General features: G+C 37.9%; 3 protein-coding genes across 4 annotated transcripts; 1 reads left to right on the forward strand and 2 right to left on the reverse strand.

Moving 5' to 3' along the window:
* Positions 1 to 1,745: 1,745 nt before the first annotated feature.
* On the reverse strand, positions 1,746 to 7,525 carry psma6l (proteasome 20S subunit alpha 6, like). Its single transcript, XM_026943494.3, has 7 exons — positions 7,316 to 7,525; positions 5,767 to 5,861; positions 4,502 to 4,583; positions 4,260 to 4,415; positions 3,780 to 3,958; positions 2,661 to 2,755; positions 1,746 to 2,103 (listed from the first exon to the last, which is right to left on the reverse strand). Exons 1-7 carry the CDS (start codon positions 7,389 to 7,391, stop codon positions 2,046 to 2,048), a joined length of 741 nt encoding a protein of 246 aa, XP_026799295.1. The 5' UTR covers positions 7,392 to 7,525; the 3' UTR covers positions 1,746 to 2,045.
* A 1,130-nt stretch (positions 7,526 to 8,655) lies between these two features.
* LOC113544625 (inositol-tetrakisphosphate 1-kinase) lies at positions 8,656 to 17,007 on the forward strand. Its single transcript, XM_026943532.3, has 10 exons — positions 8,656 to 8,819; positions 10,084 to 10,108; positions 11,324 to 11,446; positions 12,349 to 12,466; positions 12,787 to 12,885; positions 13,943 to 13,983; positions 14,268 to 14,433; positions 15,367 to 15,434; positions 15,637 to 15,799; positions 16,119 to 17,007. The coding sequence occupies exons 1-10, from the start codon at positions 8,737 to 8,739 to the stop codon at positions 16,229 to 16,231; spliced, it is 999 nt and encodes a 332-aa protein (XP_026799333.1). The 5' UTR covers positions 8,656 to 8,736; the 3' UTR covers positions 16,232 to 17,007.
* A 139-nt stretch (positions 17,008 to 17,146) lies between these two features.
* LOC113544504 (cilia- and flagella-associated protein 251) lies at positions 17,147 to 23,929 on the reverse strand. Of its 2 annotated transcripts, none has more exons than XM_026943345.3 (6): positions 23,772 to 23,929; positions 21,594 to 21,622; positions 21,379 to 21,457; positions 21,122 to 21,190; positions 19,486 to 20,132; positions 17,147 to 19,259 (listed from the first exon to the last, which is right to left on the reverse strand). In XM_026943345.3, exons 1-6 carry the CDS (start codon positions 23,812 to 23,814, stop codon positions 19,191 to 19,193), a joined length of 936 nt encoding a protein of 311 aa, XP_026799146.3. In that variant the 5' UTR covers positions 23,815 to 23,929; the 3' UTR covers positions 17,147 to 19,190. The 2 variants fall into 2 exon arrangements, with proteins under 2 accessions (XP_026799146.3, XP_026799147.3); XM_026943346.3 differs by having other exon boundaries at positions 21,379 to 21,471; positions 23,772 to 23,891.
* Between the last annotated feature and the right edge of the window lie 2,263 nt (positions 23,930 to 26,192).

Genomic DNA, 26,192 nt, shown 5'->3' on the forward strand with positions numbered 1-26,192 from the left:
TTTCAAAGTCTTATACTGCTTTTAATCTTTTGTCATTTTGTTGGTTGGTTTATGATTTGATGTATTAAATTATATTAATTTATTTAATAATATAATTATTTATTTATACATTATTCTGTAAAGCCCTGTGAAATAAATTTGTGCTAGTGATTATTTAAGGATGACTATTACAGGAATGCTTTATACACAAGGATTTTACATTTAAGAACATATCTATGAAATCCAACAGAATTCTAATTTATTTTACATTTCTTGCTAAACTGAAATGTTTATAAAGGAAGTAAAACGTAAAAGAGAAATAAAAAATAAAGATTATTAGTAATTTGTTTAAAAACTACTTTTCTTTACCATCTGAATGTCTCCACAATGTCAGGTTTTCAAGTCATTAAGAGGACCCTGTCATATGGTCCTCACAAAAAGCTAAATACATGGTCTCTCACACACACACACACACACACACAAATTGAAATGACCACACATACACACCAACCAGCAAGTGTTTATGAGGAGTGTCCTCACAGAGCCTTTGTCCCTGACTGGTACCATTGTGTGTGTGTGTGTGTGTGTGTGTGTGTGTTGCGGCATGACTGCAGAGCTGCAGGTTGAGCTCGTGGCTGAACAAGGTTAATCCCTCTGTGCACTATGCTGTACTAATCACTGGGCCTCACTAATCTCTCTCTCTCCCTCCCTCACACACACACACACACATACACACACACACACACTTTATAGCCTGTCTCTCATCTCTCCCTTTCTGTCTCTCTCAAAAAGAAATGTAGTAATACAGATTTAAATGAAATTGTCATATTTGTGAAACACACACACACACACACACACACACGGTAGTGCTTTTAGCATCCTCTTCTAACCCCCCTTCTAGACATCTGCCCTCTTTCCTACCCTCTTTCTCTCTCACTCTCCGATTAATCTGCGTTCTGTTGGTCAGCATTTTGCGAAAGCAGACAGACGGCTCGCCAGTAATCCTGCTGCCTACGAAATCACACACACACACACACACACAAACCTTGGAGAAGGTGAACTTGCATGAGGAACTGCATACACACATGCATATCTAAACACTATACACAACTACTGTCATAAAATACAAAATGTACATACACATAGCAACAAATGTGGACATTTTAGTAATGCACATCCCGTTCAGTTTTAAAGTTTCAAAGTTTCTTTTTCTAAGAATTGCAGAATTCTTTTAAACAACGATTTTAAACACCCCCCCCCCCCCCCCCCCCTTGTTAGAACCTGAAATGAACTTTATATATTTCATAATAATGTTTGTTATACATTGTGTTTTGTTGGTATGCTGTACACTGAGCTTGTATGACTAAATACTCACCTTCATACTTACCTAAATAGCTCTATAGCGGGTGTACCGGTCACTGTGCGCTTCCTAGATCTAAGGGAGTTAAAGGTGAGGCAGATTATAATGGGGTGTGATCATTCAAACTGGCTAATAATTATTCACAAACCAACTCTGAGAACCACTGAGAACCTGAGTCAGTTGAGTTGTTGTCATAGTAACCCAACTGTGAACATGATTGAAGAATCAAGGAGGCATTGGGTAATTTGGGATGCACCCATTGATCTGACACATCCATTTACACCTCATGAAGTGTGCTAATAAGCAGACGAGTTGAAGTAAAATGTGCAGTTCTGATGTTTTTCTATGCATTTGGTGCCACCTGGTGGTCAGAGTATGAACTTCACACTGAGCCATAACAAAAAGCAGAAGAACAGTTTTGTTGGTCTATGTGTTGAGTTTTATTTCAGTGATGTGCTGTAAGTCAAACGGAGTCTTTAATAAAAAATAATATATCTATACCTATAAAGATATACATGTATATTATCATCAAATTCCTCTCAGTGAAGTTGTTTTGTCTCATCTGGGACTCAATAAAACTGCAACATGATGTGTTTCTTATCAGAAATTATTATTAGAAAAAACAAAAAAACAGCTATACTGAAACATGAGAGCGGGTTCAACATGATGACCCCACCCACAGTGGGAGTGGTTTATAAAGGCACGCCTACTCCCTCTCTGCTATCGCCACCAAGTGAGTCTCGATCTCCTCCTCGCTTAGAGTTCTGAGAGAGAGAGAGAGAGAGAGAGAGAGAGAGAGGGATAGAAATAAAGACAGATAGATAGAGTTAGTGAGACATGTCCACAGACACATTCTGACACATTTGCCAATGTAGAAGCATTTCACTGGTTTAAAAGCTAGGTACAAAAACTAGAGAAAGGAAGGAAAGAAGGAAGGAAGGAAGCACTGAGGCAACAAAGAGAATGAAAGAATTAAATAGCAAGAAAACTTAAATAAGAAAGAGATTGAAGGAATGAAAAAGAAAGAATAGTTAGAAGAAAGAAAGCATTGAGGCAAAAAGAAAGAAAGAAAGAAAGAAAGAAAATAAAAAGTGAGGGAGAAAGGGAGAGTGAGAAAGAAAGATGAAAAGAGATTGGAAGAATGAAGGGAAGAGAAGTATACAATGGGATAAAAATGTTCAGGAAGAAGAGAGAGAGGAGGGATAGAGGGATGGAGATGCTTCGCTCTTCACAGAAAAGTGAGAGGAATTACAGTAATAATGAACTTGATTGACAGTTATTCGTACTCGGTGCACAGACATTACATGGTTTAGCTTCATACCTGAATTTGGGCTTGTCTTTACTAACCACGCCCACCTCCAGCTCAGTGGCCTTAAAGTCCATCGATAAGACAGACGAGAGGCAGGAGATCGCCAGCTAGAGGACGGGAGGAGAACACAACACTCAAAGACACACCGATCATGCGTTCTGTCACTGTTTTCAGTCAAAGGTTTGAGTCAACTATCATTGTAGACTTCAGAGTGTAATTTATCCAGCTCTAATCAGCAAATCAGGAAGTTAGTGAACTGATATGGCTTTGGATGCAAGTTTTTGTGCTCAAATGAATCTTGTGAATTTGCGCTTGCGATATGGGCGGGCAACACATTTGCCATTCTTGCAGTTGAAGTCATAGGAACGGTGTTGCTAGGCAACTGAGGGTAATGATTCAGCATGTAGCCATAATGTCCTTTAAGGCCTTGGTGTACTTCATGCGGAGATGATATCCGGTAACATCTGGCTCAGCGTGTCGTGCTCGTGGCAGGTAGGCAAACTCAACGGACAAACACGATACACGACTAAGCCTGTGATTGGTCGTTACAAAAGAGGCGTGCCCAATCAGATTCACGCCAAGATGTAGAGTATGAGACTAATTTTCGTATGTAGACTTGAAGAGCGGCAATCTTTTTTCTGTAGTCATGGAAATTGTTATAAAATTTTAATAGTGCTACCTGCAGTATTGGAGCACTTGTACGTCTAATACGAAACTGCAGAGAGTAAGCAAGCTTGTAACCTCACAATGGTGGTTTCATCTTTGGTGGTTTCATCTTTGCTGAGGCCTTTATTTAGACAATGCATGTAATGGTGCAGTAACATTGTAATCAAGACAAAAACAGTTGGAAATATCAACATTTTCCTCAGATGTGTTTGTAAATTACTTTCAAAAAGACTTCATATGACTTAAAATACACTGCAATTAAACCAAACTTCGTATTCTGCCATACTGGAAAACATCAACATAGTGACACTCATGAAAATGGAGCTAGCTGCATAATTTTTCTAGAAATACGACCAGTTACGAAGCTAATGAGGAATTTTCTCATTTGGCCAGGAGTGAATTCCTGTTGCAAAATCACAGTATTGAAACACTGGCAGCATTACGTTATAAAGAATGCTGTTCTACCTCTACTGTCCTGTCGAAAGTAAGCTCTGGTCTTTTCTTCATTTTCTTCTCCAGGTAGCTGTTGGCCTCCGTCTGCTTGGCTCCAACAGCCGTGGCGTGAAAACCGCAGAAATACCCGGCTGGGTCGCACTTATACAGGACGGGGCCGTGCTGAGGATCCACAGCTATCAGCATCATACCTGACGCAGGTCAAGACAGGTTTCGTGATTTTGCACATGAAATAAAAAGGAATAAAGTAGTCTCATGCAGCTGGTCTTGAAATAGTCTAGTCTCATATATAGTGTTTGGAGGTGGCTGTATCAGTATTAAGGGCTATATTCTGTAGACTCTTTAAATATAATCCTACTTCACTCCATTTCAGTTCCAAGTTGTGACGCTACAAAATGTTTAAGCAGGAGCATACTTATGCACTGTAGGATACAGCAATAGTCTCTAAGGCTAAGTAGGAAATAGTAAGGAATGAAGAGGAAGTGAACTCACAGCATCCCAGAGGCCTCATCTCAGCATTCTGTGTGTAAACCTGCGAGATATCAGCGATGCGTCGACACAACATGTCCGCCGTGATGTCATACCCAAACTTATACTTCCACTCAGCGGCCTCCACGCGAGCACGGTGCACCTGAGAGCGGCTGTCAGCTACAGAACACAACACATCAGTCTGTGTGTGTGTGTGTGTGTGTGTGTGTGTGTGTATGTGTAAAATAAGAAGATGAGAGCCTCACCATAATGTCCAGTCATCACACAGCCGATGCGTGGTGTGAGGCGGAACATGTTTGTAATTGTAGAAGCGTCCAGAAGCTTGTCCTGCATGTGTGAGAAGAGAGAATAACCGAAAACACACACACACACACACACACACACGAGCATAACAAAATTACTCTGTTGCAGAGTGTAGCTAAAGACCATTCTGCTTTCTCTCTCTCTTTCCATTTTTGTCTAATTCAAAAGCCTGTCTGAACACTGAAATCTAAATGAAATATATCTTATCTTTCTTACTTACAAATGTTGGTGTATGAAGTTTGCTTAATATCTCTTTACTCTATAATTTATTGTCACAATATCTCAGTATAAACTATCTTGATGGAAATGCAGCCCTGAATGCTTGGTGGCAAGTGTGGGTGCTCAGGTGAGATTAGAAATAAGGGACTGATGAATTGGGACGTCACCTTTTAATTTGAAATTGAAGATCGTGGTAAATTCTACTCCTATTAGCTCATCCTCCTGCTTTTCTCGCTAACTTCGAGCATCATTTATCAGTCTTTTAGTAAAGTCACGTGTCAAAATCTTCGTGGTCAAACCAAATTAAAAACTCCCAGCAGATTTACAAAAGTCTGGTTTTCTTCGTAATCATGTGCGTATGTTGATAAACACCAGTCAGCCATAAATGATCAAGCGTGTTCATGGCATAGCGGATTTGCATTTAGTGACACCCATAAAACTCCATAAAAGGCAAAGCTCACAGAGAGCTGAAAATGACGAAGTGGTGACTAAATGGTGAAAGAGAGCCTCCTAAATGCAACATGCGCTAAATTGTCCGGTAATTCAGCTACCACCAGCTACCAAAGACACACGCTGACTCTTGCTCCTTTTATAGGGCACCATTACTTTTGTCCTAATTAAACAGCTAGTCGTATTTGTCTGAACTGTTGGATTTGATTTGGACCACTTTCTTTCAAGTCATTAATATAAAACGACTCAGTTTCAAGACTGTAAATATAAAATCACAGTAACTCACTGTCAGTTACACGATTTGAATCAAATCACATTAGTGAGTTTCCTAATACGTAACTTTACACAAACTCAGGAGCTCTCCTAGGATACAAATGTTTTTACTAACTTCATTTCCATTAATACCATATTTTCTGACTTAATGTTCCTATGAATGGTTTACGAATAAATTAGCTTGTATCTAACTTAATACTCATGGCCCAATATCTGAATAAATGAGAAGTAAGAGACTTCTGGGTTTAGTGGCACCGAGACGTACCGGAACTTTCTTCTGTGTGACAACGACGGTGCATTCTTGTCCTCTGATGCCCACAGAGGTCAGTCCGCTCTGAGTGATGGCCTTAAAGGCGTACTCTGGAAAAAAAAAAAAACACACCCACACACAAGGCTAAATAACGGGATGTCAAGATACTTTTTATGTAATTCTCTCAACAGATTGGACATAAAGTGTATGCTACGTACTGTACGAAGGACGGCATAGAAACAGATGTGATGCCGTCCATGATGGAAATGTTTTTCCCACATTGCCCACGATTTTTTTTTCTTTTTTTCTTTTATTCACACTCACTAAATTATTTAAATTACTAAATTAACTAGCTGCAGTTTCGTTAAGCTAATATTACAATTGGTCGACTGACTGCTCTCAGGGGAAAAAATGGTACTAAACTGTAGCTTTTTGCTTGTTGCTGGGGTGTTATTCTTATCTTTTGTACCTTTGGTACCATTCACCTGCAAAAGTGAATTTAGTGTACCTTAAAAAAAGTTTTAACTCACATAATTGTACCATTTTTCGAGTCAGGTTTTAACTGTAGACTAAGTGCATCTTTCTAGGTTATATAAATAAATAAGTATACACACACACACACACACACACACACACACTAAAGATACACAAAAGGGGCACAGTGGTACTACCCTAGTGACAAGGAAAAGTACACTTTAGTACCCTTTTTCCTGAAAGCGTAATTCACTATCTAGGCTATAGGAGCCATTATTTCATCTAAATAGTGAACTTATAGTGAGTGAAGGATCCATATGGGATTCAACCAATGAAATATTAACAAATATAAACCAAACACAATTCAGTTATTAGTTGAATTGTCTTCTGACTTGCTAAAAATTATAGTTATCTGCAAATGTCGAGAGGCATAGCCTGTAATGCTAGCTAAGCTAAAGTTTTGTTAAACTGTAACTAGCTAACCAAAGCTAACCAAACAAAGTTACAAATTGGCTATTGTGGTGCCAATGTTTGGGACATTTTTATTAGTTCATAAAACTAACTGACTTATGTATGACTTGCTAATTTTACTAGCTCACTAGTCATGTTAGAAGGCTAAGCTAACATTGCAACTGTTAGCCTCTAACCAGCTAGGCTAGGCTAGCTAACCTGACGATGACATGACAGACCAAAACTGGGCTAGATCTGGATGGATCTGTGGCACATAAAGTGCACTAGAAAGCGTGTAGAAGAATATACTGGTTCATATATTTATTTTATTAACAAACAGTCATTATTACAAGTGGGTCTGTACTCCCTAGGTATGTAGTGCACTTATGAATGGAGTTTTTGGAGTTTTTTTTTTTTTTTTTTTTTGCACTAAGAGCACAATAGACAAGCAGGTGTGTGTTCACCTGCCTAATAAACAAACCTAATCCATAAACAGACAGAATGTATAGCCTAAAAAAACTAAGCTTCACACACATCTCATGTTTGCTGGAATTAAAAAATAATAATAAATGAAGCATGAAGCATGTGCAAATCGTATTCTCCATATCATAACCCCTAGGTAGTGTGTTAGGGATCTTACCGACTTGATACAAGCGCCCTTCTGGAGAGAAGATGGTAATATGGCGGTCAAAGCCAGCGTTTGAACCCCGAGACATTGCGGATAAATGTTCAAAATACAGATTATCCTAGACAATTTAGAGTTTAAACATTGAGAGGAGAGATCTCTGAACCCTTGTGTGCTCAAAGCGGCTTTCCTGATTTTTTTTTTTTTACTTTCACTTTCTTTTTAACTGCCGTTGCCGACGTATTAGAGCGTGTGTTTCTCATACTTCCGCACTAAACAGTACGCTAGAATAGTAGCCACGCCTCCACCTAGCGTATGACATGTGCGTACTACTTAGTAGGTTAGTATGCGGTTTTAGATTGCTCTCATGTAAAATAAAACGAAGTCAAGAACTATTACAAGGAAGTGTGAATATTAAAGGTAGCATTCATCTCTAATGCCTAGTGTCTTCATGCATAGACTATTAAAATAAAATGTATACTGTATTTATACATAATTTAAATTTTTTAAACTCTAAAAAAATATTTATACATAAATGTATAAATAACTTTAATATCTTTAGTATAATCCTAATTTAAATTATGCAAATTACAAAATATATGAATTAAGTCGCACAGGTAACATAAAATTGATCATTTAGACTATAAGGAAACTTATTGGGATTTTTTTTTAGTCATATAAACCACACTTTTTTTATACCAGAATAAAATGAGTGACTACAAAAGAGGTAAAGAGTCTAAATAGGTTTATAATCACTGCATTATGCATATTATTCCTTGCGTTCATTCGTTTTTCCTTCTTTTTTTTCTTTTTAGCCATCTATTTCTATTCTTTGACTGTTTCACATTTGAATATTAATGTCAGAAAGTAAAATATCGGCTTTCATTAGTTAGAAATTCAACAGTAAATTGAGCAAAACACACTTTTTTTAATAAATAGGCTACTATGCATGTCATTTTATTTTTATAATAAAATATATATTTTTAAAAATGCTAGCTTCACTAATCTGGAATAAACCTTCTCTCTAACTAACCTAAATAAACCTTCTCTCAGCCTTCTCCGAGTTTCATAGTTATTCTAGTAAATTTACACATAGCTCAATAAATAAAATGCAAAATAGTATAGCAAATTAGTGTTTAATCAGCAATAATTATTTTTATAATTATTAATTCTTTGTTAGTTTTATATTTTGATGTTCTGCACTGTAACGTCATAAATAAACAGTAAATAGTCTATAATTTTTTTTTCACTTTTATTACTGTTTTTGTGCGACATTGCAATACTGCCGATGTAAACACTTTATGCAAATTGCAGTAAATTTGAATATGCATTAGGACTAACCTTTGGCTCCTCCTCCTCTGTCCTGAGCGCCTGAGCATCCTGGTGTCCACTCTACTGCTTTGTCTCGGAGCTTTTCTGCAGGTCGGACACCGGACATGGCGAGCCGGAGAGTGGGCTTCTGTCTGAGTGTGAAGAAACGCCGGAGGATGAACCTGAGCGCGTTCGCTCACCTGTGCGCGTGAGAAACGGAAACCTTTTTTTTTTTTTTTTCCCTTGAGTTAATTAACGGAAGTTTTATTGTAGATTGTAGTGCATTACATGGCGTATAAGGAATCCACCATATTATACAGGAAGAAGGAACATCTCACTGTAGCGCATTAATTAATGTGATGCATTTTTATAGAAAAGCCTAGTGGACTCTTTGCTGCACCATGTAGTACACTACATAGGGTGTAGGGTGCTTTTTATAGTGAGCAGGACGCTTAATAGGGAGTAGAAGCTGATCATTTGTAGTCAAGGTTAGAAGTCTTTAAAATTCACATTGTTCTTTGATTGGATGCCTAGTGCACTACTCAGGGTGTGACGTCATTATTTCATACCGTTTGCACGTACGTATAAGCACTAGAGAGTTTAAAGTAGTATATGTAGTATGCATACACCTAGATGAGTGTGCTTATATAAGCTATTAGTGAGCTGAATTACACTCCCTATTGACCATACATTGCACTTATTTCATATCCTATGTATTGCACTTATAGGCAGTAGGGATGCATTTTAATTAGATGTGTAGTACACTAAATAGTGTGTGTATATACAATGTATTTCTCTATTATAGATTCAGTAGAATGGACAGATATGTTGGTATTAATGTGGTCATGTGGTTTCTAATTACAATACATAATGTAGTATTTCACAGAGTATTCTAATATACAACATATACCCTATTTAGTGTACTAGATGTCTAATAAGAAAAAAATAATAATTAGGACTCAGCTCCAGATTCCCAATACATATATTATATATGCATTGAGGTCCAACAGTCTGACACCACATTGAAAATCTGCGATTTTTTTTGTTTTTTCAATTTAAAACTGCGCTCCTGAGTGGTGCAGAAGCATGTTCTTCCTATTGCCCAGAGATCGTGTTGGGATTCAGAGTATATGAAATAATGAAATTCATGTAAAATTTGAAGAATATTGTACTTTAGACTCAAGTTGTTGCTGATATTATTTGTAATGGAAAATTATGTATTAAATTAGAAATGAATGTAAAATAGAAGCATCTTCACAAGTGGCCTCATACATTTATACCCCACTGTATTTCACAGCATATGTACTGCACGTATAGGGAACATAGAGCTGAATCCCAACTAGCTTTTTATTAGACATCTATTGCACTAAAAAGTGTATATTAATAATATAATATAATACATAGATGAAGTAGAACAGACAATAGTAGATAGCAGATGTTGATATTAATGTGGTCATTTGGTCTCTCTTTAGAGGCAGAGGTATTGAGGTGGTTGAGGTAAGTCTATGTTAATAGCTCATTATTTTTAGCAATTATATTTGTTACTTAATTATACATTTACGTACTTTGAGTCAATTAATGAGTCCATCAACCAAAGAGTCAATCAATGAGTCAATCATTGAGTCAGTTACTAAGTCAATCCATTAATGATTCAATTAATAAATGAGTCAGTCAAACAGGGAGTGAATAAAAGTCCAATAATATGTAAACCAATGAGTCAATAAAACAATGAGGCAATCAATAAGTCAAACAATCAGTTCATCAATGTGTCAATTGGTGAGTCAATTACTGAGTCACTCAAGGAGTCAACCAAACAATGAGTCAATCAATGATCCAAACAATTAGTCAGTCAATGAGTCAATCAGTTAATCTTTTATTAACTCAATCAATGTGTAAATCAGAGAGGGAACCAAACAGTGAGTCAATTAATGAGCCAAACAATTAGTCAATTATAGAATCAAGCAGTTAGTCAATCATTAAGTCAAACAATTAGTCAATGAGTCAATTATTAAATCAATGAGTCATACAATGATTCAAACATTGAGTCAAGCAATAAGTTAAACAATGAGTCAATCAATGGGTCAATCAATAAGTCAAACAATTATTTAATCAATTATTTAATCAATGACTGAAACAATGAGTCAAACAATTAGTCAATCAGTGAGTCATAGTCAGCTGTCTAATGATGGAGTAGGAGCTAGTAGTCCTCAGGGTAATAGGAGTAGGATCTAGAAACAGGGCTTGGGGTAAAAATGGAGGTAAGAAAACAAAAAACTGAGTCATAAATGTCAGTGCTCAGGTCTAAGAATAAAAATATGGTTCCCCGAGACACCAGCACCTGTCTATTCACTGGTCAACAAACTTAAAAAACAAATATCATTGTTCACACACACACTCTCTCTCTTTCTCTCTCTCTCTCTCTGTCTATTGCAGGTGGCTTTGCTTTCATTCCTGTGTTCACTGTCACAGACACCTGCAGCCACCAAATCTACAAATCTCACAATCCCTCACACACACACACACACACATTGTCCTAGAATCCATGTCTACTTAAGGTTTTTCCAATGTAAGATAATAAAGTGTGCAGTACAGATATTGATCAGTACTGCGCATTGTCCTCCATTTTCTCTTCTGATCAGGTCCCACTGATATTTTAAGTCTTCTTGACAACCACTGCTTGTCTGAGAGACACATACTTATTTTTCCACTCAGATAGACCTGAGTCGGCCGATGGAGTCTCAGGGCCCGTTCGACATCATCATACACAAACTCTCTGATGTGATTGTAGAGGCAGAACATGACAGCCAATCACAGCAGCTTCTCGACAACTTCCAGGTAACGCAGCCAAACACTGAAGTATAACTTTGCTACACAACATTTTACCTAATATAACAGTTATATTGAGTAAAATAATTAGACTCTATTAAAATCACTCCATGGAAAGTGAGACTAGAAAGTAAACTCACTGAGCAATCCACTCATCCAATCAGATTATCCAATAGGTCACCTAATCAGACAATGCAGTCAAATCATCCAATCAGATAACCCAAATGATGTCTGATTTGATTCTCCAATAGGTCACAAATCAGACTATCTGATCAGGACATCCAATTAAATCATCCAGTCTGTTCATCAATTAATTAATCCAATGAGATTGTCCAATCAGACCCTCCAACAAGTCACCAGTCAAATTATGCAATAGGCCATCTAATAGATCACCAATCAGGACCATCCAACAGAACAAGCCAAAGAGATCAGTCAAAAGATCACCTAAAAGTCATCTAACTAGTTTATTCAGTTAGATCACCCAACAAGTGACTGATTAGATCCTTCAGTAGATCACAGGACAGAGACGCAAACTGCATCATCAATTAGATCATAAGATCAGATCATCCAGTAAAACATGCAATCAGTTACTCCAATAGGTCATCCAACAAGTGAACCATTCACATCATCACATCAGGTGACTGATTAGAGATTCTCCAGTAGGTCACAAATCAAGCTATCCGATTTGACCATCCAATTAGATCATCCAGGCATCCAATCAGTTTATTCAATTAGTAATCTGTTTAAATTGTCTAATCAGGTCATCCAATTAAACAATCCAATTGGTCACCCAAAACACATCACCCAAAAGTCATCTAATGTGTGTAATCTGTGTGTGTGTATGTATGTGTGTAATGAGTAGTCTCCTCTGAGTGATAAGGACCATATAGTGTGTTTTTATTTTATTTCAGACTTACGTGTCCACACACCCTCACACTGTCCTGCTGGATCCACTGCCGGCCATGAGACAGTTACTGGACCGCTTCGCCTCATACCGCATCATCAGCAAACTACAGAACACACTGCGAGGTCCAACACACACTCTTCACACACACACACTTCAAATTAAATCTCATTTGGTTTATGAGTATATAACGTGGTTTAGACATATTGTTTAACCGTAAGTTATACAATTTGGAAAATAAAGCATAAAGTTAACTATGTATATTTGTAACCTATTACCCAACATCCCCGTGTTCTGTGTCAGGAGTTAGCATGGGGTTAAAAAGAGATTAGCACTTTTATATAGAGCACTAATTTAGTATGAATCCCTAATTATAATAAAATAGCTAATTTTGCTAAAATATTTTTTGTTTCAGTAACTTTCCTTTTTGTTGCCTCTTATAAAGGAAAGAGTATTTGCTGCCCACCGTATCTAGAAATTAACACCACCGACATGTCCGCCATCCAGGAAGCAGTGGACAGGAAGCAGCTCACTTACCCTTTAAGTCAGTCAAACTCATTGTGTATATATATATATATATATATATATATATATATATATATATATATATATATATATATTGTACACACATTGTTCACCGCACACACATTGCTCATATACTTTATAGAGCTAGCTATATTTCTGGGGAAAGTTTTACCTCAAAACAACTTCTAAAAATGAACTATCATGCTATTTATGAACAATTTTCCTAGCTAACACTAACTAGCCAACTAGCTAACAAGCTTTCTGGGTAAATCAATTAACAGTTGTTAACAAATTAACAAACTTGCTAGTTATCAATAAAGTTTCTAGTTTATAACTAACCAGCCAGTTAGCTACCAAGCTAACCCTAGCAAGTAATTTCTAGCATTCTGGGTAAATTTTTACTTTAAAACCACTAATGAACACTAAACACTACAAACAAATAATGAACAAGCGTACTAATTATCAAGAAATTATAAATTATATATATATATATTGTTTATATTGCTTATATGGCTAGGTTGCAATCTGGGAAAGATTTTATTTTAAACCTACTAATATAAATGATAGTTCCTAGTTATCAGGAATGTTATAAAATAGCCAACACAAGAACATGCTAATGCTAACATTTAAAAGAGAATATTGTACTTTTTTCCTATTATTAAACTACTATTATTATTAAAATTAAAAGCACTAACAAGCACTAACAATGCTAGTTAGCTAGCAAACACATAATAATAAACACTTATTGGTGGTTTGAACCAGTTCGTTTTTTTCTGACCTCCTGCTTGGAGCAATTCTGATTAGCAGTTTTTATTAGCAGTTTTTTGTCCAGGGATATTGTAAAAGGGAGAAAGTGCCTGAGTATTGTTCAAAATGGCAGCTGTTAAAACTGTAGTAGCTGCCATTTTAAACTTAAATTATTTAATAATAGATTTATTGTTTAAATATAGAACTTTACCAAGATTCACAACACTATTCTTTGGTGAGAAACTTCCTGGAATGAGGAGATAAGAACCTAAGATACCTAAGCTAACTACCATTTCCTGTTTGCTAACATGTAGTTTTTTATTTTGTAGTCTGTAAAACCAGGGTGGCCCACGGATCCCGCTCACATGAGGTGTGTTCATTAAGTTCAATTAAGTTTTCAGTAATTTTGTGTTTTAGTTTGAGTGTTATACTATAACCACACGTCTTTCACAAACGCCATCGCTGTACTCTATTGGGTCAGTTGGGTGTGTCCCAAATCACCTTATTCACCATTTAGGTCATGTCAAGTCAACCGTTATTTATAGCACACATTTAAAAACAACAGAAGTGCTTTATAAACCAAAAATTAATCAAACAAACAAGCAATGTCACCTTCAGATGCCACAGTGCATTATGGGTATTCTCTCTCTGTAGATGTCTTTAATCTTCAGTCAGGCCGGTCTGAGAGACGCTCGTCCTCCCTGTGTCCTCCAAAGTTTTGTGAATCACGGTGCCGTGCTGCACAAGGTGTTTGTGGTGGGTGAGCAACACTTCACCGTGGAGCGACCGTCGCTCAAGAACTTCCCCACTGGACCCTACGGTGAGTGCACACTACTACAGTCATGTCCGTCTTATTATCATGGCTTTATTTCAGGACCATTTTCAATATGCCGTTGTCAAGTCAGCATAAGTACTCTTCTATTACTTTATCAATCATACGTTCACACTAGAAAGTGGGCGTGGAGCAATCACTACTATTGTCGTTTGTGGGCGTGGCCTGCCCAGCAATTTCTTAGTTCCGATGAGAAATGGTAGTAGTTATAGTATATATATCTTCTAAAGCTAGATAGTTAAACACAATAATTAAATAATGCACTAATCAGTGTGAAAATTGGTTGTTTGATTTCCATATTATATGCTAGTGTTTGTCTTAACTTCATTGGCAGATTAGCAAAGCAAGCAAGCTCTACTAGCTACGTACTCTAACCAGTAGCACCAACAATCTACTTCCTTCCAAGCTTTATTTTTCTTCATAATGTCTCTCAACATCACATTATACGTTGTATGTTTTTCTTCCATTTTTTTTTCTATCGAACAGTAAACGAGAACTAATCGCAAGTAGGAACTAAAGTTGTGAGCAGGGTACTGAAAAATCGATGCACCACACGCACATAGGATTAGTCCAAGGAATCGTTCAAGCTAATTGTTTGGATTTGTGGTTTTACAGAGTCACACTTAATTTGCATAGAATTGAGAAAGTCTCAATTCAACTGGTGGACGAAGCCTAAAAAATGTATTGTTTGATTTGCTAACTTCCAACTGTGTTTTCTAGCTAGCTTTCATGTAACAGCTGATTTTGCTTTGCTAGATAATTAGCAAGCTACCTTACGATACTTATGATGGCTAGTAGCAAATACATTTAATTAGCAAGCTAGTTGGCTAGTTTACAGAAATGGAAGATATAACCCAGAGTCAATACTTTAAAACAAAGCACACATTTTTATATTGATGTTGTTCGGGTGTTTGTGCTTAGACAGGAAAACGATCTTCTTTAACAGCCACGAGGTGTCTAAACCCGAGTCCTGTTCCCATCTAACTGCAGTAAGCAACCATTATTTTAATAGTCTGTTGTCTAATTAGTACAACTCATGTTAGCATTATAATTAATAAATAATTTACTATTATTTTCATTAGTAGCATTAAATATTTGCTTTGTAGCTCATGCCTTTAATAATTTTATATATAACGATTATTATATTTTACAACTTTAGCACTTGATAAACGGTGAGTGATTTCCTCCTAGCTGGACGACACGATGCCTCGAGTCCCCGCCCCAAATGATGACGCGATGGTCGCCATGGTGAAGGAGCTGAGGGCGGAGCTTGGAATGGCTTTGTTTGGAGTGGACGTCATTATGAACATAGACACACACACACTCACCATCATCGACATCAACATATTCCCTGGTGAGGGCACGCACAAATCAGACCAACTCACCCTGAAATCAATAAAAGGTTTAATTATTCGCATCCACATCAGATTATTTAGTGTCTTAAGATGGATTATTTTGTAGTTTTTTTGCGGAAACGAGTGCAACAGCACCACCAGTGGTCATAATCAAAAATGGTGAGTGTTAGTAACCCTAGGTTGTTCGAACTTATAAAGAAAAAAAAGTAAGCCACAAAGTTAAGTACTTAATGTGCACGTAGGATTCTTAATCGCAGCTACTCATTTATTTCTTTTGATCAAATTAGACTAAATAGTCCTGTTTTTTGTTTCTCGCAGGCTATGAGGGCGTTCCAAAGTTCTTCTCCTCTCTCCTCAGTCACATCGAATATCTGCTGGACACGTCACATGATACCAAACATCGAACATCTCAAACTACCACTAATCCATGATGACTATCTGTTAGCTAGTGTAATATCATGCTAACTGGAAATGCTAGTTCGTTGTTCATACTGTAATGAATAGGTTTATATGGAAAATGTTCGTATAGTTTATTCTGCGAACTGAACACAAACTACAGCTAGAGTTTCATACGAAAAATAAAATAAAGTATGTTTACATGTAAACTTATTTGTATAAAATTTGAGGATGAATCCACTTGGAGTGAAAAAAGAGCAAAAATTTCTACACACCAGTGATGACAAACAGATAAAGATGATTCAGTGTTTCAGGTAAAAACCAAGCCCGCTTTATTGAGTGGGATGGTCAGGGATTTTTTTTTCATTTCAAGGTCATTTGTGTAGTACAAGTGTACCACAATACATATACTCATACACTTCAATGTCCTCTTCATGATCGCCATGTTTAATCCTACACAAGGTTTTAAAGAGAAATTTACAGTTCGATGTCTGTATGTAATGAGGACTCAGGACATTAGGCAAGGACATTTCAGGACATTTCTCCTCCCTGCCAGCAGAGGTCGCACTCACCAGAATACTAACACAACCTCTTTCATTCACCTCCAGGTTACACCCTGGTTTTAAAGCGTGTAAACAGTTAAGTTCATTGAACCATTGCGAAGTCTTGCCCTTCAAACAAGACTGATGTTAAAGTCCTTTTTACTCATTGTTTTTGTTTAGCTGCATAATACCAAAGTGTAAATATAGGCTGAGCCTAAACCACTATTTATGCTTGTTGTCATGGTTACACTGGTATAATTAAGGAATAATACACAACAGCACAACAGGGTGGTGTGATGAAAATATATAGAATATAGAAAATCATACAGAAAATTAACCCAGACTTTCTGACCAATCAGATTGTGATAGCACAGATGATACAAAGGAAGAGTCTGAAACACTGCTGTCTCCACGTGTTCATTGTGTTTTTTTATTTATTTGAGAGTTTAGTCATATTACACACCAAATTCATCTTCTTACAATGAACAAATCAACATGGCTGCCCTCTCAAATGACCACTGATATGTTACACTTATACTTATTGCCTTCTTTCTTCAGATCTGCATGTCGATGCAAAAACCTATCGTATCATTTTTGAATTAAAAAAGCAACACAAGTGCTAATGTTAGCCATTATTTGTAAAATCACAAACTGGTCTTGTCTTAATCTGAGTCAGAGATTCAAAGTGCGCAAGTACAGATGCCGAGAATTGGGACGCGACCAATTCTGACGTCACAGTTTCGTTTTTGTTTTTTCCTTCACATAAATTACTGATAAATAGAAGAAGATTATTAACAGAATACCATCGATCAAGCTCATTTTTTAAAATGACCATTATACTCAATAAAATACAAATAACACACATTCAGCTCTAAGTTGGATTTCTTTACATGTGCAATATATAGTCTGTATATTAGCATTGTATATTAAATATGATATTACTTCACTTTTTTATTACTTGTTAATACTCATTTAAACCATTGTAAAGTGTCTGTGGTTTGTACGTTACATATATACATAAACATTTTCATTTTAAACGACGCTTATTGCAGGCTAAGACATTAACCGTATTAGCAACCATAACGGAAAAAAAAGTGCATTGCTTTTAAAATCGTTTAAATAGTTTGTGTACCCTGACTGACACCACTGTACAAAAAAAAAGCAAGAGGTTCATCAGAGGATGATAGATTGATCTTAACACTGAGATAAAGCTCACAATGTTACCAAGAGTATTTATGTGTGTGTGAGCTATAATGGCTTGGGAGCCCCATCGTCCTTGGCTTGTTTAATACTGAGAGAACTGCAGAGATGCTTTTATCAGGGAATGTGGGGTAGCAAAACACACACACACACACACATACACTTTCCTGCCAGTGTTCTGCATATTATATACAGCTCTGTTTTGTTTGTTTGATGATTAATGCTATGATAATGCTAATGTTCTGATAAGACCACTATGGGATTTTTAGTGTTATGTTCCCAATAGTTTACATGAACACACACACACAATCACACACACACACACACAGAGCCATGTTCCCTGCAAAAAGCCTCACACACAGCTCTCGCTTAACAGTCTGAAAGCGTTCTAACAGTGTAAGAGCCAAATACACAATACACTACGCACATTAAATAAGAGATCAATTCACAAACCACACCACATTATACACGACTCGAGTCCTATCAATTACTGATAACTAGACTTATCAAAAGAAAATATACAGTTTTTCTCTTTATGCAAAAATGTGCTCGATCAGCTACGATTTGCAAAGTATTAGCATCTGAATCAATGAATCACTGAGTCAATCACTTTAGGCCACACCTCCTCTTCTGATGTTTGTGTGACACTAAACTATGTGTTGAAGGAGAAACTAATCTGGGGAGTGTTTTTAGCTCTGCGACGTCCTTTTGTCAGTGTTTTTATACATAACAGTGAGTCATTCAAGCCAGAGTCAGAAAGCCTGTTTGATTCACTGAACAACTCCACAAAGCCCATTCATTCATTCATTCATTCAGTACACCATGCTAAACTGGTGGCTATAAACTTCCACTACTTGTTAGCTACATTAGCCTTGCAAATGTCACACACCGAACATGTCTTGGCTGATCTACTTATTTTGATTCATTGATTCATTTGACTCAGATTGATTCATTTTGGCTTGTGTTAATTAGTACCTAATCACTGGATTGATTCATAACGATTATTGTAAATGTGTTGTTTATAGAATTATAAATATAGAATTATGTGTGTGTATGTGTACACACACACGCACACACACACACACACACACACACACACACACACACACTACACATCACTAAGACTTAACACTGCAACTATTACAGACAGAAATTGTGTATTACTGTGTGTTTGTGTGTGTTATAAAGAGCAACTGTTATGGCTTGTATCTTGTGTGTGTGTGTGTGTGTGTGTGTGTGTGTGTGTGTGCGTTTAACCCCGGTGCAGTTTCCTCAGCTCGGCAGCCACTCTCCTCAACTGGGCTTCGATCTCCAGCAGCTCCTGGCATAAACACACACACAAACACACACACACACAATGTCAACTTGTTTCACAGATGTCTCACACCATTAAATGTTAAAAAGTATGGCGTACCATCCTTTAATAAACGTTATTGGAAAAACGATCAACTTCTCTTCATCACACAACCATCATTGATTATTTTCCAATAACAAATATTGCTTGCATATAGCACCTACATGGATATTTTAAAATTAATTTTTAAAACCTCTGATTCGTCTTGTTCCTCCTCCTCCTCTTCATCTCCATCTTCCTCCTCCTCCTCCTCGTCATCGTTGTATCTCTCCTTCTCGAACTGCCGCGTCCTCTCGTCACTCGCTTTCTCCATCTCCCTCTTCTGCTGTGGCTCTTTTGTCTCAGGGGTTGTGTGTTCCTCCTTTCCCTTCTCTCCCTCCGTCGGCCCTTCCTGCTCCTCCTTCGCTCTCTCCATCTTCTGCAGCAGCTCCTGCAGCTCCTCCTCCTTCTCCTGCCTCTCCCTCATCTTCGTCTCGTCACTCGTCAGCACCTGGAGCTCATGCTCCACCTTCTCCTTCTCTGCTGTCAGCTCCGCCTCATTCTTCTTCCTCTCCTTCTCCTCCTCTTCCCCATCATTCTCTGACTTTTCCTCCTTCTTTCTCAGCTCCTCCAGCTCTGCGTCGTCTTTTCTCCCCGCTTCTTTCTTCCGGATCTCTTCAGCCAGCAGTTCCTCCAGCTCTCGGGCGCTCTCCTCCTCCTCTTCTTCTTCACCCCCCTGTTTCCTGTCTTCTATCTGTTCTTCATCCCTCCGTCTAGCCTGTCTCCTGTCGTCCTGGTCATCCATGTCGTTCAGGTCATACTCCTCCGTCTCACGAGTGTATTCACTCTCTCTTTCAAGCTCTGAAAAAAAAGACAAGGGTTAGGCTGTGTCAAGGATTACTTATTTGCCAAAGCACATGTCACCTGTCAGTGTCTGTGAAGGAGGCGTGGCCTTCGTGTCAGCCATTCACACTAAAGGGGGCTTACCCGTGTCTGTCAGTCTTAGTGAAGGAGGCGTGGCCTCGCTGCCTGTCAGTGTCAGTGAAGGAGGCGTGGCCTCTCTGCCTGTCAGTGTCAGTGAAGGGGGCGTGGCCTCGCTGCCTGTCTCAGTGAAGGAGGCGTGGCCTCGCTGCCTGTCTCAGTGAAGGAGGTGTGGCCTCGCTGCCTGTCAGTGTTAGTGAAGGAGGCGTGGCCTCGCTGCCTGTCAGTGTTAGTGAAGGAGGCGTGGCCTCACTGCCTGTCAGTGTCAGTGAAGGAGGCGTGGCCTCTCTGCCTGTCTCAGTGAAGGAGGCGTGGCCTCTCTGCCTGTCTCAGTGAAGGAGGCGTGGCCTCATTGCCTGTCTCAGTGAAGGAGGCGTGGCTTCTCTGCCTGTCAGTGTCAGTGAAGGAGGCGTGGCCTCATTGCCTGTCTCAGTGAAGGAGGCGTGGCCTCATTGCCTGTCTCAGTGAAGGAGGCGTGGCTTCTCTGCCTGTCAGTGTCAGTGAAGGAGGCGTGGCCTCATTGCCTGTCTCAGTGAAGGAGGCGTGGCCTCATTGCCTGTCTCAGTGAAGGAGGCGTGGCCTAGCTGCCTGTCTCAGTGAAGAAGGTGTGGCTTCTCTGCCTGTCTCAGTGAAGGAGGTGTGGCTTCTCTGCCTGTCTCAGTGAAGGAGGCGTGGCCTCGCTGCCTGTCTCAGTGAAGGAGGCGTGGCCTCTCTGCCTGTCAGTACCAGTGAAAGTGGATTCTCACCCCTTGGCTGCTTTAAATGTCTTATATGTCAGATTATCTTTGAAGCAAGGCAAACAAAGCCTAACAATGCTGGCTAAGTGTGTGTGTCTGTGTCTGTGTCTGTGTGTGTGTTTGTACACTGACCATGTTCAACCAGCTCCTGTAGCTCTCTCAGCAGTCCCTGATGCCGCTCTTCAGCTGTCAAAATGTCATCTGAAAAAAGCAGACACACACACACATACACAGACACACACACACACACACAAACACACACATTACTTAATCATAACCAATTTGAAAAAATGATTCTAACTTATCTAATGTAGACAACATTGTAGTAAGGAAAGAAAGAAATTGATATTTAAAAGTGTGTATTTTGGTAGGCGGGGTCAGAAGCTCACCTGTCACCTGTCCATCACAGCCTGCGGGGGGCCAGTGTCCATCTGTTCTCATACTCGCATCCTCCAGACAACTGCTTCCCTAAAAACACACACCTGTTAACATATTATTAAATCCAGCTTATAAGGTAAAGTATAAGGTAATCATTGCAAATCAACGGCAGCTACAGGAAAGAACGTCGGCTATGTGAATATTTATGTATGAACATGGCTCTGACCTTCACATCCAACACGGGCAGACATCCGACTGAAAAACAAAAGAGGAAAAAAACGAAAATTAATACCAATAACACCACAGCACTTTTAAATTCTCAAAACGTTTTGTTTAATAAATGTTGATTAACTTTATGTAATGTAATTTCTTTAGTAATAGGGGCGTGTATGGCAGACACTAAACACGTAATACTAGAAACATGTTATTTCACAAAGAAAAACGTATAATCTTTGATATGGTGAGGTTTTCTGTGAGGAAACGTTTAACATTTATTGGAAGGAGTCTCCAGTCATCAGCTAAGAACGACTATTTATAGCTGCTATAACGTAACTGAGAACAGGAACTAACTTGTTTCATGGATGTTGAACAGCATTAAATGTAACTATAAACAAATAAAAAGTGTGATGTGTCTTTCTTTAATAAATAATTTTTAAAAAATGTCATTTTTTGCAAATCGCTGTGGTGTAAGAGGAATAAAACACTTCAGGACATGCTGTTGTAGGAAAATAATCAACTTCAGGGCTGCAAGAGTGACTCCACTTCATCATATGACTTTTTTTCTTTGTATTTTACATTAACGCCTCTTTTAAAAATTAAAAACGTAGAACAATTCTAACATTTCACAACTAAACATTTTAAATGTAGTTGTGTAGTGATAGACTATTAGAACCGACTAAATCGTTCACAGCAAAAATTACGTCATTGGGAAAGCTGACTCTGACTGAATGAGCTGTGAATTATCCAATCATATCGCGATTTATACCTCGCGCGCCGTACATGGTCCAATCACAGCTCTCCTTTCCGCCCCAGCAACCGTTACCTAGGCTACAAGGCGACAGTTGTAAAAAGCCCTAATTTGACAAATTAACTAAAGTCAAACGTAAATTTAAATGTTGTATTGTAGTAAATAAAAAACTAATATATATTTTAATATTTATAAGCTGTCAAAAAGTTAGGAAAGTTTTTCGCCCTCAAGCTTACACGTCGTAAAATCTTCAGCGCGATAAATTTAGGCTGAATCCCAAATGTGTCTCTACTTCCTACATAGGTGCACTATAATAAATATTCTGTGAAACAACCTTCTAGGCTTCTACAACCTATCTAGTGCACTAGATGACCACTAGTTACTCATTTGGGATTCAGCCTTAAACTGCAGACTCCTTTTTTGGACAGTTTGACAAATTAAATGATATATAACCTTTCACCTTCGTCAAAAAAAGTTAATAATAATAAATAAATATAAATAATAAATAAATAAAATTAATAATAATAATAATAATAAAAATGAACGAACTAACAAACAACAATTCATTAAAACACTTTCCTCGATAGAAAAAAAATCTCTCTCTCTCTCTCGCTCTTTTTTTCTTTCTTTCTTTTTTTTTTTTTTTTTTTTTAAATTATTCAGAAATGCGACCTAAAACAAACCGGTAGTCACGTGCACTGACACCTGCCACTGGCGCGAGACCGATCATTCTCGTGCGAGGGAGATTAGCATAACGGTCGAATTCCAAACGCCTCCCTATTGGTCGTCGAGTGCCCTAGCTAGGGTGTCACGCGCCATAGTTTCATGCTTGCGTGTGAAGGGAACAGGAAGAGATTTGGGATTCGACCGCAGTCTTTCTACCGTTAACGGCTACTTTACCTGAGATTTTAGGTCAGGTTAGAGTATGTCTGGAAAAATATAAACTAACGGTTACTTATGACTTATGTAATGCGTAGATAGTTTAAGTAAACAATTTATAAACAGTTTTATATAACGTATTTAGCCTTTTTGTCTGTCCTCAATCTAATAATTTCTTGAAAGTACAAAATGTCTCCTTACACCCTACATAGGAGCCCTTTATAGGGCGCGCAGTAATGACGCAGGAGTTTAAGCTAGTGTACTGTGTGGCCAGAAAGGGAGGCATTTGGGATGAAGCCGAGTGCTATAAAAACAAACCGAATAAAATAAAATAAACAAATAAACAAATCAAATTTGATTCTTGCTAGGAGGTTCGTCGTGTCTTAACAGATAGGTGTTCGTTTTTTATGGAAAAAAATATTTATATGTACATATATATATATATATATATATATAATATTTGAATAAATTAAAGCTATTTAATCAGAGCGAGCGTGCACGCGACTGCGACAAACTGCGACTCCTCTGGGGGTAAAAAAGGCGAAAGTGAAGTCTTACCTCCTGTGAAAATGCACAATAACGCAGGGAAAAGCAGGAGCATGATGGATTAACCTTGGACTTCAGAGACGTGGTTTAATTCAGACTCGTCCTTAAACCGGATTCAGCGCAGGAATTTGAGCCGAACACCGTGTCCGTGGAGCCTGAACGCCGGGTTGCCAGATTGGAGTGACCTGATTTACAAAATCCCGCATCAAATCGACTATTACAGCTCCTTACAATCAATCAATCAATCAATCAATAAAAATGACTTTTTTACAAAGTGTCAAAATAAATAAATTATGTGGAAAAAAGTAAAAAAAAAAACTCTTTTGGTTGCTATAGGAACAACAGTCTTCATTTCTAAAGCTGAATGCGAACTATACAATTTATTCATAAATTTTATGTTTTTATTACGTTTACAGCGTTTAGCAGACGCCCTGAACCACTTATAAAAGTGCTTTGGAGTTTCTATCAAAAACACGTCCTCATGCTAGTTCAGGGACTAAGAGTACCTTCGAGAACATTTTGTGAAAACCAGTCATTTTATTTTATCAGCATTAATTAAATAATATAAATGGCACAGCTAGAAGTGACTCAAAATACCTACTGCTGTTTTTCAGCCTTTACTCTGACTGTTCATTTTGTGCTCCTAGCTGTCCGTGCACATGCCCTTTTATGGGGTTTTGTGGGCGTGTCTGCACACAAATGAGCTGCATCAGGAACGCACTTTACACTTTACTGGTGATCAACACACGCACACGAGTACAAAGAAATCATTTTTCTGAAAATTTTGTAAATCTGGGAGAAAATATTTTGGTTCACTTGGACAAACATTTAAACACAACTTTACTAAAAGACTGATAAAATGAGACCGAATACTTCTATATAGTAAAATAATTAGTAATTTTATTTATGTATGATAATTCCTCATTCGTCCATCCAGGTCCCCATTTTAAAAAAGTGGACCAAATTACTATAAACACATATTATTCATGCATATCAGACATAAAAGTCGCAGGGATGCTAAATCTCACAGTTTAGCATCTAAACTAAACATTGATGTTAATGTTAAGTATTAATGTAGCTTATAGCTAAGTGGAGCCCAAAGCCATATTTCTCATCATGATTAAATTTGTTCCAACTGCAAGGAACTAGTATCAACCTGGCAACCCTGTGTGGGGGGCGTGGCGTGTAAAGGTGGAGGCGGAGCTGTCCAAGGAGATGTGGTGCTGAAATACACACTTGCTGAAGCCACAGTGAGACTGTGTGTGTGTGTGTGTGTGTATATATATATATATATAGAGAGAGAGAGAGAGAGCTTACACAACAAGGACACTGTGTCATTGACTTTCACTCTATGTATTATTTCCATATTCTTTTAAAAAGTAGCAATATTTAAAGTGATCTATTTGACATTACTGTGTAAAATGTAAACACCTGTCTACATTGTTGTCATTGTAAGGTATATCCTTAATATTATAAATTCACCGCCATTTATTTAGCAGAATCTTCTACCCAAAGATATACATATATGATGATGTAACATCCTTCCCAAACACATCCATCCTTTTTGTGTGCCAGCAGAAATGCAATACAAGTAGCTGAGTATTGCAGAATTCTCAATACAAAGCAAGATATTAAAGTTTTATTAATAATCGAAATTGGTAGAAATGAATTTTTAAAGTATTATAGGACTTAAAGCTTAAGTGTGGAGCTGCAACTTTACACCAGACACAATGTAGGCAGCATTGCAGTGCAGCATTTATCTCTTACGAGGAAAGCGCTATCTGCCCTCTTCTGCATACATGAGCTCACAGACGCCCACGATTGGGTAGTGTCGCTGTGATTGACAGGGGAAAGAATAACTGTACTTTATATTATTTCTAGTTAGACGTCACGCCCTCGACGGTGTACTTAGCATAACACGAGCCTTCGTATACATCTCCAGAGCGTCGTGTTACAATCTCTGAAACGCCAAAAAGCACCAAACTGTACTTTTTTATCTCATTACTGCAGTTGTACCATCAAGCGTACACCTTCTTGTACCTTTAGTATGCATCTTTTACTTAGAAAGGCGAGTGCTTTTTAGAATAAGATAGTTAGATGTACTTTATTGATCTTCCAGAAGAAATCTGGGTAATGAAAGGTACCTAAGGTTCAGTTATGTACCTTCAATGACTTTTAAAGGTGTGTGAGAAAGCCACAGCGCTGTGTGTGTTGTTAGACGTGGACCGTTGGACCGCTCCATTACTTTCTCAGCCAGTGAAGTCGAGTCGGTGTCGCTGTAGCTTTAGGAACAGAATTTGCCCAAATGGTGCCAACGATCCTTACAAAATGGAGGACGAAGTACTTTATTAACGTGCGCAGAAGCCATGAAAGATGTTATATTTTAAAACATTTGTTTGACTGATGCATTGATTCAAATCATATTATTACTCA

This window comes from Pangasianodon hypophthalmus, chromosome 14 (assembly GCF_027358585.1).
Source record: "Pangasianodon hypophthalmus isolate fPanHyp1 chromosome 14, fPanHyp1.pri, whole genome shotgun sequence".
NCBI classification, from domain to species: domain Eukaryota; kingdom Metazoa; phylum Chordata; class Actinopteri; order Siluriformes; family Pangasiidae; genus Pangasianodon; species Pangasianodon hypophthalmus.